This window comes from Myiozetetes cayanensis, unplaced genomic scaffold (assembly GCF_022539395.1).
Source record: "Myiozetetes cayanensis isolate MyiCay16 unplaced genomic scaffold, myiCay2020 scf6-25, whole genome shotgun sequence".
Taxonomy (NCBI): Eukaryota; Metazoa; Chordata; class Aves; order Passeriformes; family Tyrannidae; genus Myiozetetes; species Myiozetetes cayanensis.
The window spans coordinates 52,243,386-52,259,611 of NW_026087853.1; the positions used below are offsets into that span (position 1 = coordinate 52,243,386).

Genomic DNA, 16,226 nt, shown 5'->3' on the forward strand with positions numbered 1-16,226 from the left:
ACAGTACCTTGATTTACTGAGCTTGTACAGCAAGCTACTGAGGCACCCCAGGAACTCCCTGACAGACCTGGGCTTACGCTGTGCAAGAGGCCAGGGCCTGGGACTGTACTTGGGGAGCCCTTCACAGCAAACCAGGACCAGCTCTCCAAGGCACAACTTGCCCAGTCCCAGAAAAGCTCCACTTTTATCTCCAGTGGTGCAGAACAGTTTACAGACTAAAGCACTTCCATCACTGGCAAACCCAGGACACTTTTGTTTCGCCATTACAGATACATCACCTTGCAACAGGTGAAGTCTTGAGTATCAACGAGGACAAAAAAATTCACTAGGGACAAGGTTCTAGGAAGTAAGGTATTTTGAGTATTTAATAGATGACATTTCAAGCCTGTACAATGCAACATCATTGAACTCTTCTGTAGGAATTTGTTGCCAATTTGATTTGAGAAACAGGCAGCTAACAGACAGTGCCACTTGATTGGAAAACATGCACGTGGCCTGGGGAAGCTCAAAGCATTACCAAGGTAAAAAGCACATACTCACTGATAAAGCATACACTGGACCACAAGGCAAACCCCTACCACTTATTCAGCAGAATTACATCATTTTTCTCCTGTCATAACACAGCTGTAGTGTTTAATCTTGTCTGTGACCTTGTTTAGAATTCATCTGCATGTTCAGACAATGGGTGCAAAAGTAATTTCAAGATGGTCCCATCTAAAGTCACTCCCACTGATATTTCCTTTCTTAAGTGAACTAATCATCAGCCAAAGCTTTTCTACTGGGAGACATTCAGAAACAAGTCAAGTATCACAATGTTTATTGATAGATACAAGTATATAAAATCAGGGCATGAACATGTCTTGATAAATTAAGTAGACTTAATTTCAGTACTGTAAGAGGGACCAATTCAAATTTCTCACCATGTCATGTTTCACACCCACAAAAACCTCTTCCAAAGGGCATTAAACCATCTCTTCAGCCGATCAGTTTTTGTGCAAGTAAACTGTTCCTTTTAAAAAAAAGACTTGTGCACTTGCCCAGGCTCAAGGATATTAAAACCTAGCACATAAAGCCCATTACTAGAGGTAGAAATACAGGCAATATACTATTACGGCAACAACCAACCATCGATTACAGTTAAGGATTCTCTGTAACAACCAAATGGATAATCAAATATTGCAACAACTCAAGTATTACACTGAGCAAAGTGCATTTCTACAGTATTCAGTGTTGCTATTCAGTTTTCTAACTTAAAAACAGCCTATGATAACTGGCAGCAAAGAAGACCCTTGCAACAGACTGCTTCTGCTCGAGAACTTATGATGTAATTATTGCATGCTGCTAATACACTGTTATCTAAACATTAAAGATACTCTAAAATATTTTTATTGTAGACTATTAAGACATACTACAAAAACCTTTTGCAGAGGATATCCTACTGACATACTTCTGCTTTAAATATTGTGAAACATTACAGCGGAATGGATTTTCGCAGTGGTTAGGTCAAATGCAGTTACATCATAGCAACAGTATGTTTGCACAATTTAAGGCTTTGGCTGGTTCTTTAGTCAGCTTCTTCTTCAGATTCTTCTTCTTCAGCAGTTTCCAGCCAGGTTAACCACTGGTTTACCTGCAGTTACACAAAACTGGTTTAAGGGAGCAGGAATTGTTTCCCCACTACAGAACACTGCTTTCCCCCCAGCTCTTTTTTAAAAATCTCTCAGCCACACTTGCACTACTCAAGAGGCCTCTAATAAATCAAAGAGGTTTAACTCCTCCCTAGACATCTTAAGAGACACTGAAAGTGTTCTTAAGCACTCCAGTGCAGCAGAGATCACAAATCCAAATCTCTCCTCTGATATCAGCAAATTTACCTGGAATAAAGCTTTGCCTTTCCCTGGAAACTCTTGAGTAATATCTTCTTTCCATGCCAAGAAGGCTTCTTCTTCAATGATCTCCATGTCATAGAAATGAACAAAGAAGCGCAGTAACATGCCTATGGAAGTAAATTAAAGCTTTGTTAGCTTTATAACCTTCTCAACTGATGCACTGACAAGCCTGAAAGCCATACACAAACACAAGTTCAGTTCTGAGAAGATCTTGATGCACCCACCTTTTGGAAAATTATTGTTGTAGCAGTGCACCTGGAGTGCATATAAAGCACTCACTTGCAGATCAACATGGTCATGGAGGAACTTCTGCATTACTGGCTTGAAGGAAAGAAGCAGCTGTTTTTCCTGCTCTAGCTGCTCTTTAGATGGAGCAGATGAAGAATCCGATTCGTCACTGGGTGGGTTTACTTCACTAGAAATATACTGCAAGAAACTGGACAAAAAAAAAAAAAAAAGCCAAGCTCAGTTCTATCAACTAAGAAATGTAGCACCTTAGATTACAAGTTCAGATGGCTATTACTACAAATAGCCTCCTGCTCCCATCAGTAGTCAGCTGCATGCACAGGGATTTGTGTTGCAGTTGACAGTGCACCACAAAAATCCTTGTTTTGCCTCTGTTATGGCTCTACAAACAGAGGTAGAGACTTCTTCCCAAAGAAAACACCTCCCACTGATGCAAGGTCAGACTTGCTCTTCCTCTCCGATACAATGGCATTTTAACAGCTTAGAACCATCTGTCTCCCTGTGTACTGCACAGAGCTACATGTCAGGCTTTACACAGTTCCTGACCTGCTGGCAGCTTTACCAAACAGGTGTCTAAACTATAGTAAAACAACATCTTACCTGGTCATCAATATATTCACAAATCCTTTATCTACATGAAGTTTGGGTGAAATGTTATCTTTAATCCACTTGTAGATGGCTTGAGGGGATGGATCTGATTTTATTTGCTTTAGCAGTTCCTTCTCCAGTTTCAGAAGCGGGAACAAGAAGCTAAGCCCCTTCCCTTCCAAGATCTCCAGCATGCGATCTTTGTTCTGGTCGATTTCTGACAAGTAAACACAACGTAAGTGCTTGTGCTGACCAAGAGCTGCCATCAATGGCTCACGGCCCCAGCCACCTCTCAGCAAACACCACTCCCAACAACGCTGACAGGTGACTCCACCAAGATAACCTTGTATTTCATTTTACTCTGGCATAAACTAGAGGGAAAACGTCTCGCATGCACTAGGATCGGGTGTCAGAAGAGCTATGTGGCAACTCTTACCTGGTAACATTTTCTGCATATTCACTTTGCTTTGTTGGAACAATTCTGTTAGCCATTCACGGTCTTGTAACTTAGCTAACTGCTGAAGACAGAGCAGGAAGAGAGGGAAATGGGTGCCACTTTCCAGTGGTTGAGCCAGTTCGGAAATGCTCACCAGGTCTGAAATAATGGCACGGGCTGCAAACTGTGCTAAGTAGGATTTCACCAATGGGATGTCCACCTCCAGTTTGGGGCACTGGTCCAATACATTCAGGAATGCCTACGAAACAGTACACACACAAGCTCAAGTTCTGAAGCAATTTTGTTCCCACAGACAGTAATTAATACTTGTACTACACAGGAACCTCAAGTTTCTTTTCTACATTCAACCACTTGCAAAGAGGTTCCCGGTTTCTGGATCCCTAAATATTACATTTCTTCCTTTTGTCACTTCACTTGCCCCTCATAGGTTTAAACATTATTTTTACCCTTTCAGATCAGTGTGACTTAAAAAAAGAAATTCGCTCATTGACTTTACACAAGCCACCCACCACAAAGAGCCAACAAACAAGGACTGCAATACTGTGAGACCACAGTACCTGCATGAAGTTGTCACTGGTGGCTATTCCCTCCTGCTTGAGCAAGCTGATCAAGGTGCTTGCTTTCTCTTTGTCTTCATCTGATCTATCTAGGGATTGAAGGATTACTTTGCTCAGCATCTCAGGAATGAAGTGTTTCGGAGCTCTCATTTCTCTCACAGTATTGACAGCATCATTAGCATTTCCATTGTTCAGATACTCAGTCACGACAGCCTCCTGCAGAGGAAAAAAGTACAGTTGAGTATTCTTTGTAAAGAGCATATACAGGGCTTCAAGAATCACTACTACACACTAACTTACAGTTTGTTTAAGGAGCTCTTCTTTAGAAGGAGGTGGTTTCTTGGTGGTCTTTGCAGGCTTCTCTTGTATAAGCGGTGGATTTGTTTTAAGACCAAGTTGAGGCGGCTGAAAAGAAGATACCACGGTTTGTTTCTCTGGCACATCTACCTATGCTTGTATCAAATTGAACAACACTTAACACATACAAAGGCAGATGGGAGTCAAATCAGTTTGTTTTCATACATTCTGTTTGTATGTCCTACTCTGTGCCGTCAAGAGATTCTCTCTCCCTTCCCACTTAACTTAATTAGAAATTAAGTTTTGCAAGCATGAAGAGGCAAATACAGCCAGCAACGTACACTAATTTATATATTTACCTGTCCCAAAGGCGGTGTCTGAGTGCGTGGTGGTTGAGCACTGGGAGGAATCATAGTTATCTGGGGCTGAAGCTTTGGCACTTGGTTTTTATTCATTAGAAAAGACTGAGCAGGTCTCAGGCTAATCTGTAAACAGATAAATCAGAAAAAACTCAAACTGTTTCAAGTATTCTGACCGACAAAATACAGCCATGGACTCACACCAACTGATCTCACTGAAGCATGACTTCAGTCCTACATAATACTTGAGTACAGATTGAGCCACATGTGTCCTGAAATTCCCCCCAAAGCAAGTTACTGGTACTTAGTTCCACTGGTATCAAGAACTGGAAATGCTCCTTTTAGATGCAGTATGTTAGAGACCCAAGAAGATAATCAGCATGTTTGCTGATGTATTTTACAGCCAAGATTAAAACTCCACCAATTGCTCAGAAATCGGGATACAAGTCTGGTTAACACTCAAAATCACAATGCAGTTTTACTTTGCATTTGAAATTTTGCTTATTAGCCAGTTCTAAACAAAACAAAAAAAAAAATTTAGCCTGGTCCAGCACTTCAGGGTTTGTGAAGTTCAGGATTTTCTCAAGTTTTAAGTAAATGTACTGTTATCATTATGATGCATGGGAACTGATGTCAGAGTAGTGTTCTTGGAAGTGTGGGGGAAGGAAAGGACACCCCAAAAAATTGCCCTCATATCTCAGTCTTGCTCATAGGACGCTGGATACCCTAAGGAAAGTGAGAGGGGTAAGGTGAAAGAGGAAGGGACAAAGGAGGAAGAGGAGGAGGAGAAGAAGTAAGAGTTCCAGCTTTAGTCCTCATAATAACGCGTCTTGCTATAATCATTGGGCAATATTTAGAATAAGCTTTAAGTAATGTAGGCATGTCATGTACCTCATCTGCATTAAGCTGTCCTTTCTTAGAAAACCGAGGTGGCATATCCTTCGACTGTCCTTGTTGCTGGGATAAGAGTCCCTGATTCTGGGTATGGTAGAGCTGGCTTTGCCCCTATTTCAGAAAGGGAGATATAGAGAAAGAAGTGCAGATGATGGAGTGGCGTACATCATATGGTAAGTAGTACCAGAGGGACCAGAGAACAAAGATTCTTTTTGCCAGGAAGGGAGAAAGAAGGAGCAGGGGTGGTGGGAGAGTAGCAACTATCCCTAAAAACAGGGCTATCTTTTAAATAAAACACACCATTCTGACCCACCAAAGCCACATGCACCTTTTCTTGTAGTTAAAAAAAACACAAAACAAAAAAAACAACAAAAAAGTGTATCCTTTCATCTGCACAATTTAAAAAGTGGTTTAGAATTTTTGTATCAGCTGAGCATCAGTTCTTATGAGAATCAAATCTGAGTAAGTCTTTTAACATAAGCAGACTATAATCCATAACATACGCATCTGAGGAAGAGCTCCTGAACAAGCTGAAGTCACTGTGTGAATAACTTCCTTACCTGACTTTTCAGAAAAGATTTGCCTAGGTCTCCAAACTGGGATTGAGCAGAAGGCATGAGGTGACCCCCATGGCCATTGAAAAGTTGGTTTGAACGATGGCGTCCCATGGTGGGTGAAAATCTATCCTGAATAACCCCTGGACCAGTACCAATTCCGCTACCTGTACGGGACGAACGACAGCTTTAGTTCTTGCTCAGCACAGAACAAGAACAGCACAGCCACAGCCGCCCCCACCACGCCTGCGCTTCCAGCCTACCTGGCATTTGTCCAAACATATCAGCAAGCCCTCCGAGTGGGTCCCTGTCAAGTTTCATCCTGGGTGGCATAAAGGGTCCCTCCAGAAAGAAGTCGCTTCTCATCCCTTGAAACATAGGAGCAGGAATAAAAACTCCCAGATCCTTTAAAACAGGAATTGTAAATTTTCATTAGTACGGAGTAACAGTCCCTCAGAAAGTAAAGTTTTTTGACCCTCAACTACAGAAATATATCTGATTTTAACCCTTAACCCGACTGTCACACTCTGCTGTGAGAACTACTCCCAGGCGCAGTGTATATTTTGGGACACAGAGCAAAGCCAAACAGAAGACCTCACATGCAACACTTACTTTTACTGCATCTTGACGGATTTGATTGATAGTCTTTGGTCCATTGTCAAGAAAAGCTTTGCGAGGAACCCAGTTGTGTTCTCTCAACTCCACAGTATCCTTGGAACATAACAGATTATAAGTAAGTGATTCAAGACTACTTCACAAGAAAAAAAGCAGCAGCACAACCCATTTTATCATCATACCTGCAGCAGGAAACGAATCCTTGCTGGCAATTCCTTACTTGACATCAAGGAGCGCATACGGGCAAAGTACTGATCCATTAAGGACTGGGGGAACAAAAGTTACAGGTTGAAGTAATTCTATCGCTGTCTTGAGTACTTTCATTCAAGACATCCCATATCAAATAACAGAACAGGCTGCCTTTCCTGCCATCTCTATCTCCTTGATGGTAGTCCAGTTTAAAGCAAGCTAATGCATCAGGACACCTGAGTCAAAGATAAATAACACAGCCCAAGTTCTCTTTACTCTGACACCATTTCAAGTTTACATTCAGAAGTCATCCGTAAGTAAGCTGTGTTCAGAATATTCACAACGATTTCAAGCAGCATTTAGAGAAACAACAGTCTCGTGTTTCTGACTTTCTGATGGCTGTTAACTACATCCTGGGAAGATGTTAAAAACCATTCTAAAGATGAGCTCCTTTTGCTACCACTTGATGCAGGAGCCATAGCTGGCATTCCTCTCTGAAGATCCAACCTCAGTTCTGTACTTATGAATACTGTACACATAAGGTTCAGCCAATCAAAGTCGCAGCCACATAATTTAATTAGGTCAGTGACTGCAATGGACAGGCACATACCTTGGCTTTCGCATGATCTAATCTAGGCCCCACTGTCCTCATTATCTGACAGAGGCACTCCAAATCCTCCCCCATATCTTTGAGTTGGACTCTCTTCTTCTTTTCCAAAAGCTGAAAAATAATTAGGCATTTCAATATATTAACAATTCATAAGCAATAAACTTAGTACACTGGCACACACAGAAACATTTTGTCTTGTTCTAAAGGCAAATGGACTTGATAAGTTTAAGAACTGCTAATTCAAGTGCTTATTAGTCCTAAGTGTACTGTACTTCGAAGTACCTGTGGTATTTCTCTCTGGGCCAAACTACATCTTAGAGACAATTCCCATGGCTTTGAACCAAACCAATTTTACTTCTTAATCATGCCAAAAGACTGATCGTTTTTAACAGTGAGGGCAGGTGATAGTCAGGAAACATTTCTGTTTTATGCTTCAACATTCCCAAAGTAGCATAACAATTTTTTTTTAAAGTCCTATTTTGCTCCTAGCTGTGCCCCGATACTCACTGTTTTGATGCACTTATGAAGGATAGATTCATGAATAAGATCAAGCTTGCCAAGTTCTCCAATGAATTTGATGTTCCCCAGCATCTTGATCTTGGCAATGGCTCTCTGTTCCTCCTCCTCAGGGAGGAGGGGACCATCATGCTTATCATAGACTGGAAAACAAAGAAGCTTGTTTAGCATGGCTGTGGGAAAAGAAGACAAATGCTGTATTAAAGTGGTTTTAGAACTTACTATCAACATTTCTGGTTCGGTTCTCAAATTCATCTTGAAGTTTAGATATTAGGAGGCGTCTGAATGTCTAAAAAAAGAGAACAAAGAAAACAATTAAGCTAATCAGTGCAACTACACATACTAGCAAAAATGATCATTCCACACTGACAGGTACACTCACTGTGCTTTGCTTCTGTCCTGGATGACTCTCTGCTGATGGGCCATCAAAGTTGGGTGCATCTTCTGCCAGTCGCAGACATAGTTGAGCGTACAGCGAGCTATACTTGGGCTCTTCAAGGGCTTTGTCTACGATCTGAACAGATGGATTTGGAGTAAGGCAGAAGGTAGGATGCAAATATTATTAGGAAAGCAAGATGCAAGACAGAAGGCATTACTACCACTCTGATCCAGAACAATTTCTCACTAAATCAAACACAGAAATAATGCAGTTTAACACTAGTCTGAAGCAAAGGGAGAAAGATGTTCTGTGCTATTCAAGAGCCTCTATAATCCTTGGCCAACAAAACTCATCATCACAACACTTATGTTAGTAGTGCCAATCTGATCTCAGTTTAAACAAAGAGACATAACAGCTACATCAGTGTCCCAAGAGGTCACCTGCAGAAGCCTTTCCAAGGCCAAGAGGCCTGCTTCTCAGGAAAACAGGAAGGGCCGGTGTGTTTCTATGCCAGTGAAGGGGCACAGAAACAGGACCGCTAACTATCATCTTAGATTTTTCTAAAAAGCTTCTCATAGAATCCTTAATCACATTTAGTGATTCTTGAAACTTCCAAACAAGGAAGTTAAAACATTAAACCTACTTCCTCCTTAGTATACCCTTCTCACAGAGAAAGCAGGTGTGAGGTGGTGTTTGATAATCCAAATAGGCAGTTATTAGACATGCCACTTCTATATCCCACCAAAACCAATCAGCATTCTGATTTTTAACATGCAAGAAAATTGTAGTTTAAAGAAATGTAGCCATCTTACCAGCAGTATGACCCCTTTTAGGATGAGCTTAGATTCTACACCCACATTGAGGAGCTCAAGGCATAGCTTGTCAAACTTTTCAGGAGTAAGCTTATTTAGTATGCTAAAGAGGAACAAACAAAAACAAGAATACAAATATTGTAAGCACATTACAAGTCATTTTAGAGTCACATTTATCTTCACTTTTTAAGCCTAATAAAAATAAAGAACTTCCATTTTCCTTTCAACTGTTTTTCAGGAGATCTTCAGAACGTGCTGAAAATTCCAGTCCTCACTTAAAGGCTTCAAGTGTTTGCTGCTGCTAGATGATCAGTTTGTCTTCTTTTCAAAGGAGTCTCCTCCCCCAAACTCAGCCCACATCCTCCTTTCCCCCAGCCCATTTATTAGCAATACACATTGCTAATGAAAGCAGTAAGGAGAGAAGTAACCTTGTGAAGAACTTACCCTCTTACTTTCCTGAAGATTGCATCATGTCGTTCTTTGTCGTTTGCGGAGTCGTCATCTCGTCTAGTGCTTCGTGAAGGAATCCATTTCTGAGCGTTTTGCCCTGGGTTTTTCCCCAGGAACTCGCTGTAAAATTTTGAAGAATGTGACTGTTAAACTTTTAACCTTTCAGTATTGCCTTACTCAGACCACCTCTGTTGCTTGCTTTGTCAGGCGCACACACTGGCCCCTGCCAACACAGCAGCATCTGCTGCACAGTAAAGTACTCACTTAACAATAATAAAACCCCACACCCCAAAGGAAACCCTCTAAACTGAGGGTAAGCAAGTAAGTCTGTGCACCTCCTATCACCCAGGATGCACACTTTCAACAGCCACAGACTAGAGAACATTATAAGGCTATTGACTCGGTGTCCCTCGTACAACTTTAAGGCTGCCCTATTTTCAGTTCTGTATTCATCATCAAGCATGCTCTGCTTTAAAATCACACTAAATTAGGGACCAAGATGACATACCTGTTGCTGGCAGTCTTGGGATAGTGCTGAGGTGCACCCCTACCACCTCCTCCGCCTGAAGAAGCACTGTTAAAAAACAAAAACGTAATCCTTGGTAAGTTCAAAACCTCAATGCTTTCGATTGCATCTCAGTTTTGGTACAAACATTGCAAGAATCTGAATTCTCCTCAAAGGACAGTTTCCACTGCCAACTGTTTATCAAAAAAAAGGCATGAGTACCTGAAACGAGAAGCACCCCCTTCTGCAATCGCACTCTCCACTTTGGCGGCTTGACAACGAAGAATCTTCAAAAGAATAAAATTAAATTGACGGGGTGGGGAAAAACAAAACCTAGAAAGACAAACCAAGCATTCATATTATACTTGTTTTACTATCAGTCACAGAGTCTAACTTACAATAAAAGTACAAATTTTGTTTAAGAACGAGAACCTTTAAACACTGAGCTTCAGAAAAGGTAAGAAAAGTCTTATTTACGCGATACTTAGAATGATCACAGAAAGGCCAATTTCACCATTACAGCCGTGTTTTCCAACGGGGGAAATACCTAAGTGAACCAAGGACTAAAACAGCAAGAGCCTCAAATTTACCCAGTCCACCCTGAAAAGCACTTGCAGAAAATATCAAGTACGAATTTTTAACACGGCATAATGAATCCTTTATTAACATGGCTTATAAACTCCGATTAATTATGGCAAGACAAAGTAGCCAAGTTTTAAAGCGATAAGCACCAGAACACAAAACGCACTAACTTAACATAGTAAAAGGGATGTGTCCAAACTGCCTACTAGGCTACAAAATAACGAATAAGGGTACCTCCCACACCCCACCGTCAAATTTTATCTTGCAGAAAGAAAAAAAAAAAAATCTCACTCCACGGCTCACGTAGCAGGCAGGTAACCACGGGGACAGCAGCGCCCGGGCGGGGGAGGCGCACAGAGCCCCTCACAGCGCCGAGCACCCCCCGAGGCTCGGCCGCCCGCCCGGCGCGGGCACGAGGAGCGCACACAACATGGCGGCGGCGGCGAACAAAAGGCTGAGGGCGCGCAGGGCGCCCCCCGCAGGTACCGCCCGGCACCGCCGCCCCCGCCCCGCCCCGCTCTTTGTTCTCCGGGAGGGACCCGCTCCACTGCCGCCGAACGGCGACGGCCCCCCCGGTCCGCCCCCGGGAAGCTGCCGGTATCGCCCTGCACCGCCACCCCCGCAACAGGAAACATGGGCGAGGCTGCTGCCCGGCTGACGCGGCGCCTCGGCAGCCCCCGCTCTTCCCTCCCACGAGGAGCCAAGAGAAAAGAATAAACATTAAAAAAAACACAACACCCCCTTATCTTAGAAAATCCTCTCGCCACCTTCCCCTGGCAACGCGGATCCCGAAGGATCCTCATCCCATAACGTGAACCGAGGCTACTCCCTGCAAGCGGAGCAAGTGGGGCAGCGCGGGTGCCCCACAGAGCGCAGCCAGACCGCTATCCTGCAGCCGAGCCGATCCTCGAAAGGGATCGCCCCCGCGGACCGGCACCACGGGACCCCATCTCCCTCACTCTCACCTCTAACGCTGCTACTCAAGCATTCCCTCCGCGCCCGGCGGGGGCTGCCCAGCTCCTGCAGCCCTTCGCTCAGCAGCGGCGGGACCCCCCACGCCGGCAGCAGCGCTCCCAAAGCTGGCAGCAGGAGCGGCCCCCGGCCCGGGCCGCCATTTTGTGCGGGAGCCACAGAGAAGCAGCCGGTGAGAAAATGGCGGCCACGCCGGGCAGCCGCCATTTTAGGCTGCAGCTGCAGCAGTCCCCGCTCCCTCCCGGCCTCAGACCCGCATTTCTCTCACCACTCCCCGCGTTTCTCACCTTCCCTAAGGCCTTGTCAGCTTCCCCGGGTCCCGGCGGCTACCAAGGGCAGGGGAAAAGGCAAGAGAAGGGGGGGGAGGGGAAGGGAGCCGGGGACCGGGGCTGGGGAGGGGAAGGGGGGAACGCGCGGGACAGGGCGAGTCTCCGAATCACCACAGCAAGAGCAGCACCGGCCCGACGCCTCCCCCCGCCACCTCCATAGAGCGCCGACCGCCGCCGCCGCGTCTCAGGCGCTCCCCAGCAGCCCCACTAACTTTATCACCCTTCACGCAACCTACCCCACCTTCCGCGGGAACCCACCAATCGCCGCCGAGCGCTCCGCCCGCCCCGCCAATCAGAGCCGAGGCGGGGGGCGGTGCCGCGGCCGGGGTGGGCGGTGGGGAGCGGGGGTTTGGTTGCGCCGCGCCGCCGCCGCAGTGCAGCACCGCTATTCACGAAGGGCGCTCCGCCGCGGGCCGGCCGGGCCGCCGGGCAGCGCCGCGCCACCTGCGCCACTGGCGTAAGCGCCCCATGGCGGCCGCTTGGCCGCTGCTCCCTGCGCTGCCCGCTGCCCAGCTGCAGCCCCTCACACAGCCCCGGCGCTCGGGGCCCGGGGTGCGAGCCGCAGCCGCTTCTGTCACGTCCACACGGCGGTAGTTTAATGTACTTATAGCCTCGTAACGTTTTGGGTTTGTTTGGGGTTGGGTTTTTTTATTTAATAAATTGATTTTCCCCGGTTTCCCCTCAGTCAGACCACATTTCAGATTTTGTTGGAGGTAAAAAAAAAAGAATATCTGGTAACAGACTGTAGCCTCAAGCTTGCAATCAGACCCGGAGGAGGAGGGTTGCCATGTGAGCCCCAGGAGCCCGTCTGCACGGATCCAGTTTCAGGTTTGCTTTCTGGGGTTGGAAACTATTTGTCCCTCTGCATGTGCTTTTTAGCTGTGAACCGGCCTGTCCGGGTGCTGCAGGCGGCCCTGGGACAACCAGTGCTCCGGAGAGACATTTTAGTGTGTTTGTCACGCTAAGCACACCGCTGGTGGGATATCCCTGCTCCTCTCAGTCAAACAAAACCAAGATGGCCAGGCTTCCAGCTGTAGGTGGAAGTTTAAGTCGTGGAGACTTCCCGAGACTCACCTACGAGAGGTTTCGTCCTTAAACAGCCAAGTCTCTGTCCCAGGTGGTCGCTGAGGTGGCAGCTACCCCGACTTGCCAAAGGATCAAACTTAGTTGCCCTGGGTGGGGCTGTACAGAAAAAGCAAGGGATAAGTAAAGGTGACGAGAAACCCCATAAACAGTCCCATCTGCTTTGTTCACACACTCGCCTTCCGCTTTCGGTTTGTATGACTCACAGTTCAGATGCCTGGGAGAAAGTGATACATGTAGTAACTCCTGAGCCACACAGATGGCAAGTCCAAACAGATGATACTGCAGAACTTCCAGCTTCTCCAAAACAGCCTCATTCCTAATGCTTTCGACACAGTGTGCCACAATGTCACAAGGGTTATATAAGGCCTAAGGAGGGGCTGTCATACAGGAGTTCTTATGTTGCATCTTACCGGGGATGAAGTTTGTTCAGGGTGGATTTCCCCATCTCAGACCTGTAAGTGTTAAGGACAGTTCACTTAGTGGATTGTGTTACAGAAAGTCTTGAATAAACTACCTGAAAGTAAGTTCTGAGCACATGTTGAATAAAGGTGAACATAATTGTGACAGGTATTTCTCAACCAGAATTTTTGTATAATGGTGCTGTCCTGCATGTAAGAATAATCGTATTACTTCAAGAGCTTGGACCTCACGTGTGAATCTGCAAGAACAGAACTGTGCAGAACTCCATTGAAATCCATGGAATCCAGCTTGAAAGAAGGCGACAAGAGGCGCAGAGGAAACAGCAAAGTCAACAAGATTTAAAGCATTTTCGGAGTAAGAAGTAATAAAAATATTTGCAGATCTTAAAAATGGAAGTGAAAGCAAGGATTTTGTTTTGCATCAAATGGGAGAATATTCTTGTGCAGTGTTTCCAGTGTTAGCATTTCAACACTGTTACCCTGTAAGTGAAAACTAAGGAGGATTTATGTATATGTACATATATATATGTTCACACACACAATAATTTTATTTTTTTTTTTCTGGAGGCAGAGGGAAGAGGACAGAATGGAAAACCTGAAAGCCATGGTAGGTACATATAGACAGACTAAAGTATCACCTATTTTGGTTTATTTTAAGGCATACTATAAAATACTTATTTCCATAACAACAAAAAATCCCTCAACATTTGGTCAGTAAGGGAATAGCAGCGAATGATCACGTTTTCTTAAAGCTGTGATTGTTTTTTTAGGACTGAAACCTGCATTTTTTTAACGCCAGGAGGATATATGCTATTCCATAGGTCACAAACTCCCACAAGCAGGTGGGAGCCGAAGAAGTTTCTGTGCTTGGCTGCTCGTAGGTTCCCTTCATGTGTGCCACACTTTGTCAGCCTCAGGGACCTGCTGCACGAGTACAATTGATGAAGGCAGTGAACTCTAGTGCAGAGGACAAAAAATATTGTGAAATGCCTTCTAGTTTATACATCTCACCTTCTTCCTAAATTCCTTTACTTGTTGGTATGGAAGACAACATTATTCATGTCTGTGAATGTAGCAGCCCAATTCTTTATATGATTATTCACTAACAAATTTACATAAAGATTTTTTTTTCAATCTGTCCCCTTAACTTCACCAAAAAAAACCCCCACCAAAACAAAACACCAAAACCACAGAAAATCAGCAAATGGAATTTAATAGCTTCCGCTTTTGGTATCACCTTGCATCCATCAGTCACCTGAGTGACTTGAGCAAATTCCACCTTCCCTTTGTATTTTCCCCCATGCTCTCTTCCACTTGCCCTGAACACCAGTGATGCTTTAATTCAAATAAGGTGGTTTGCAATTGACATAGTGGTAGTTCTGGATTTGTTTCTGCAAGTCTGAACTTGCAGAATCTATGCATCATTCCAACTTGAGTGCACTGCCACTGGTTATTTGGAGAAGGCATGTGTGTAAAGTGTCATGAGGAACCCTCTGCGTTGCCGACTGTGTGGCACAGGAACAGGAACTGCTTCCACAGATGCAGCATCTGGCTGAGAGGAAGAGGGATACCTCTGGCTGCACATATGGCATAGGTCAGAAGCCGGACAGGCTGCACTGTCTACCAAAACAACCCACAATATGGGGGACAGAAGTTTTTCCTATTGCCAAGCTGCAATCACTGCAACTTACCCATGTAGTAGGTTGTGTTGCAGTGATCACAAAGCTGAGCCCTTGCTGGGTGGGGATTCCAGACAGTGCTGATGACAGGGTAGCTGTGGCTGTGTGGCACTGTACCCCACTTCATCCTGCATCTCATCCTTGTGCTGGTTGTGGATCTGGCTAGGCTGGGTTTTATGCAGAGTGCCCTATTAATGCACTGTGCACATGCATAGAATGTGAACCCAAGCATCCATGTACATAAGTACTGCAAAGTAGTTCACTGAAAATTCACACCCTGGTTTGCTCCACGTTAATTTCTCCAACATAATCACCTCCTGCACCTTTTTACTTAGCAAACAGTTTTTCTGCCTGCCTTTTCCAGCAAGCCTAATTTCTCTCTGAAGCCATCCTGATCCAACCCATGAATGAAGCAGCTGGCACACACATTTAACCAAATGTACTCCTAGTTTTTCCTGTGATAGAAGCCTGTCTCAAGGACAGCTGTACTGCAGAAAAAAAGGCCTGGGGAAAAAAACCAAGCAAACAACAAAACCCAAACTAAAAATACACCTTATATTTTTCATTTAAACATGTTTTTTGGCATTTGTACTAAAGCAGAATGTTCTTGATGGCAAACTCGTTCATACTCAACTCAAGCAGTTCTGAATTTCAAGAAAGGCAAGAAGCAAGACCCCAGAAACCACAGGCCTGTCAGTCTCACTGAAGTGCCTGGTAAAAATAATGGAAAAGATTATTCTGGGAGTTATTGAAAAACACCTGAAGGACAATGCAGTCGTGGGTCACAGCCTGCAGGGCTTCATGAGGGGGAAGTCCTGCGTGTTGAACCTGATTTCCTTTTATGACACAGTAATCCACCTAAGTGATCTAGGAAAGCCAGTCGATACAATCTTTTTGGATTTCAGTAAAGGTTTTGATACTTTCTCTCAGGATACTTTTGGATAAAATGTCCAGCCCACAGCTGGATAAACACATTGTGTGGTGCGTGAGCAGTTGGCTCATGGGCCGAGCACAGAGGGTAACAGTGAATGGGGTGACATCAGACTGGTGACCGACCTGTCACTAGTGGGGTTCCACAGGGCTCCATCTTGGGCCCTCTGCTCTTCAACATCTTCATAAAGGACTTGGGCACAGGACTGGAAGAGATACTGAGCAAGTTTGCAGAGGACACCAAACTGGGAGGAGCTGTTGACTCCCTGGAAGGCAGGGAGGCCCTGCAGAGAGACCTCGACAAATGAGAGG

General features: G+C 44.8%; 1 protein-coding gene and 1 non-coding gene across 2 annotated transcripts; both read right to left on the minus strand.

Moving 5' to 3' along the window:
* Positions 1-800: 800 nt before the first annotated feature.
* On the minus strand, positions 801-11,981 carry EIF4G2 (eukaryotic translation initiation factor 4 gamma 2). The gene is made up of 22 exons (XM_050335301.1): positions 11,759-11,981; positions 10,140-10,250; positions 9,921-9,986; positions 9,407-9,532; positions 8,963-9,065; positions 8,154-8,285; positions 7,994-8,060; positions 7,763-7,914; positions 7,256-7,366; positions 6,639-6,722; positions 6,454-6,552; positions 6,105-6,246; positions 5,848-6,008; positions 5,285-5,398; positions 4,394-4,519; positions 4,038-4,142; positions 3,738-3,953; positions 3,160-3,418; positions 2,736-2,940; positions 2,114-2,325; positions 1,875-1,996; positions 801-1,630 (listed from the first exon to the last, which is right to left on the minus strand). The coding sequence occupies exons 8-22, from the start codon at positions 7,844-7,846 to the stop codon at positions 1,565-1,567; spliced, it is 2,106 nt and encodes a 701-aa protein (XP_050191258.1). The 5' UTR covers positions 7,847-7,914; positions 7,994-8,060; positions 8,154-8,285; positions 8,963-9,065; positions 9,407-9,532; positions 9,921-9,986; positions 10,140-10,250; positions 11,759-11,981; the 3' UTR covers positions 801-1,564.
* LOC126651386 (small nucleolar RNA SNORD97) lies at positions 5,078-5,243 on the minus strand. The gene has a single exon (XR_007631668.1). It is a non-coding gene; the product is annotated as a small nucleolar RNA SNORD97 (small nucleolar RNA).
* Positions 11,982-16,226: the final 4,245 nt, after the last annotated feature.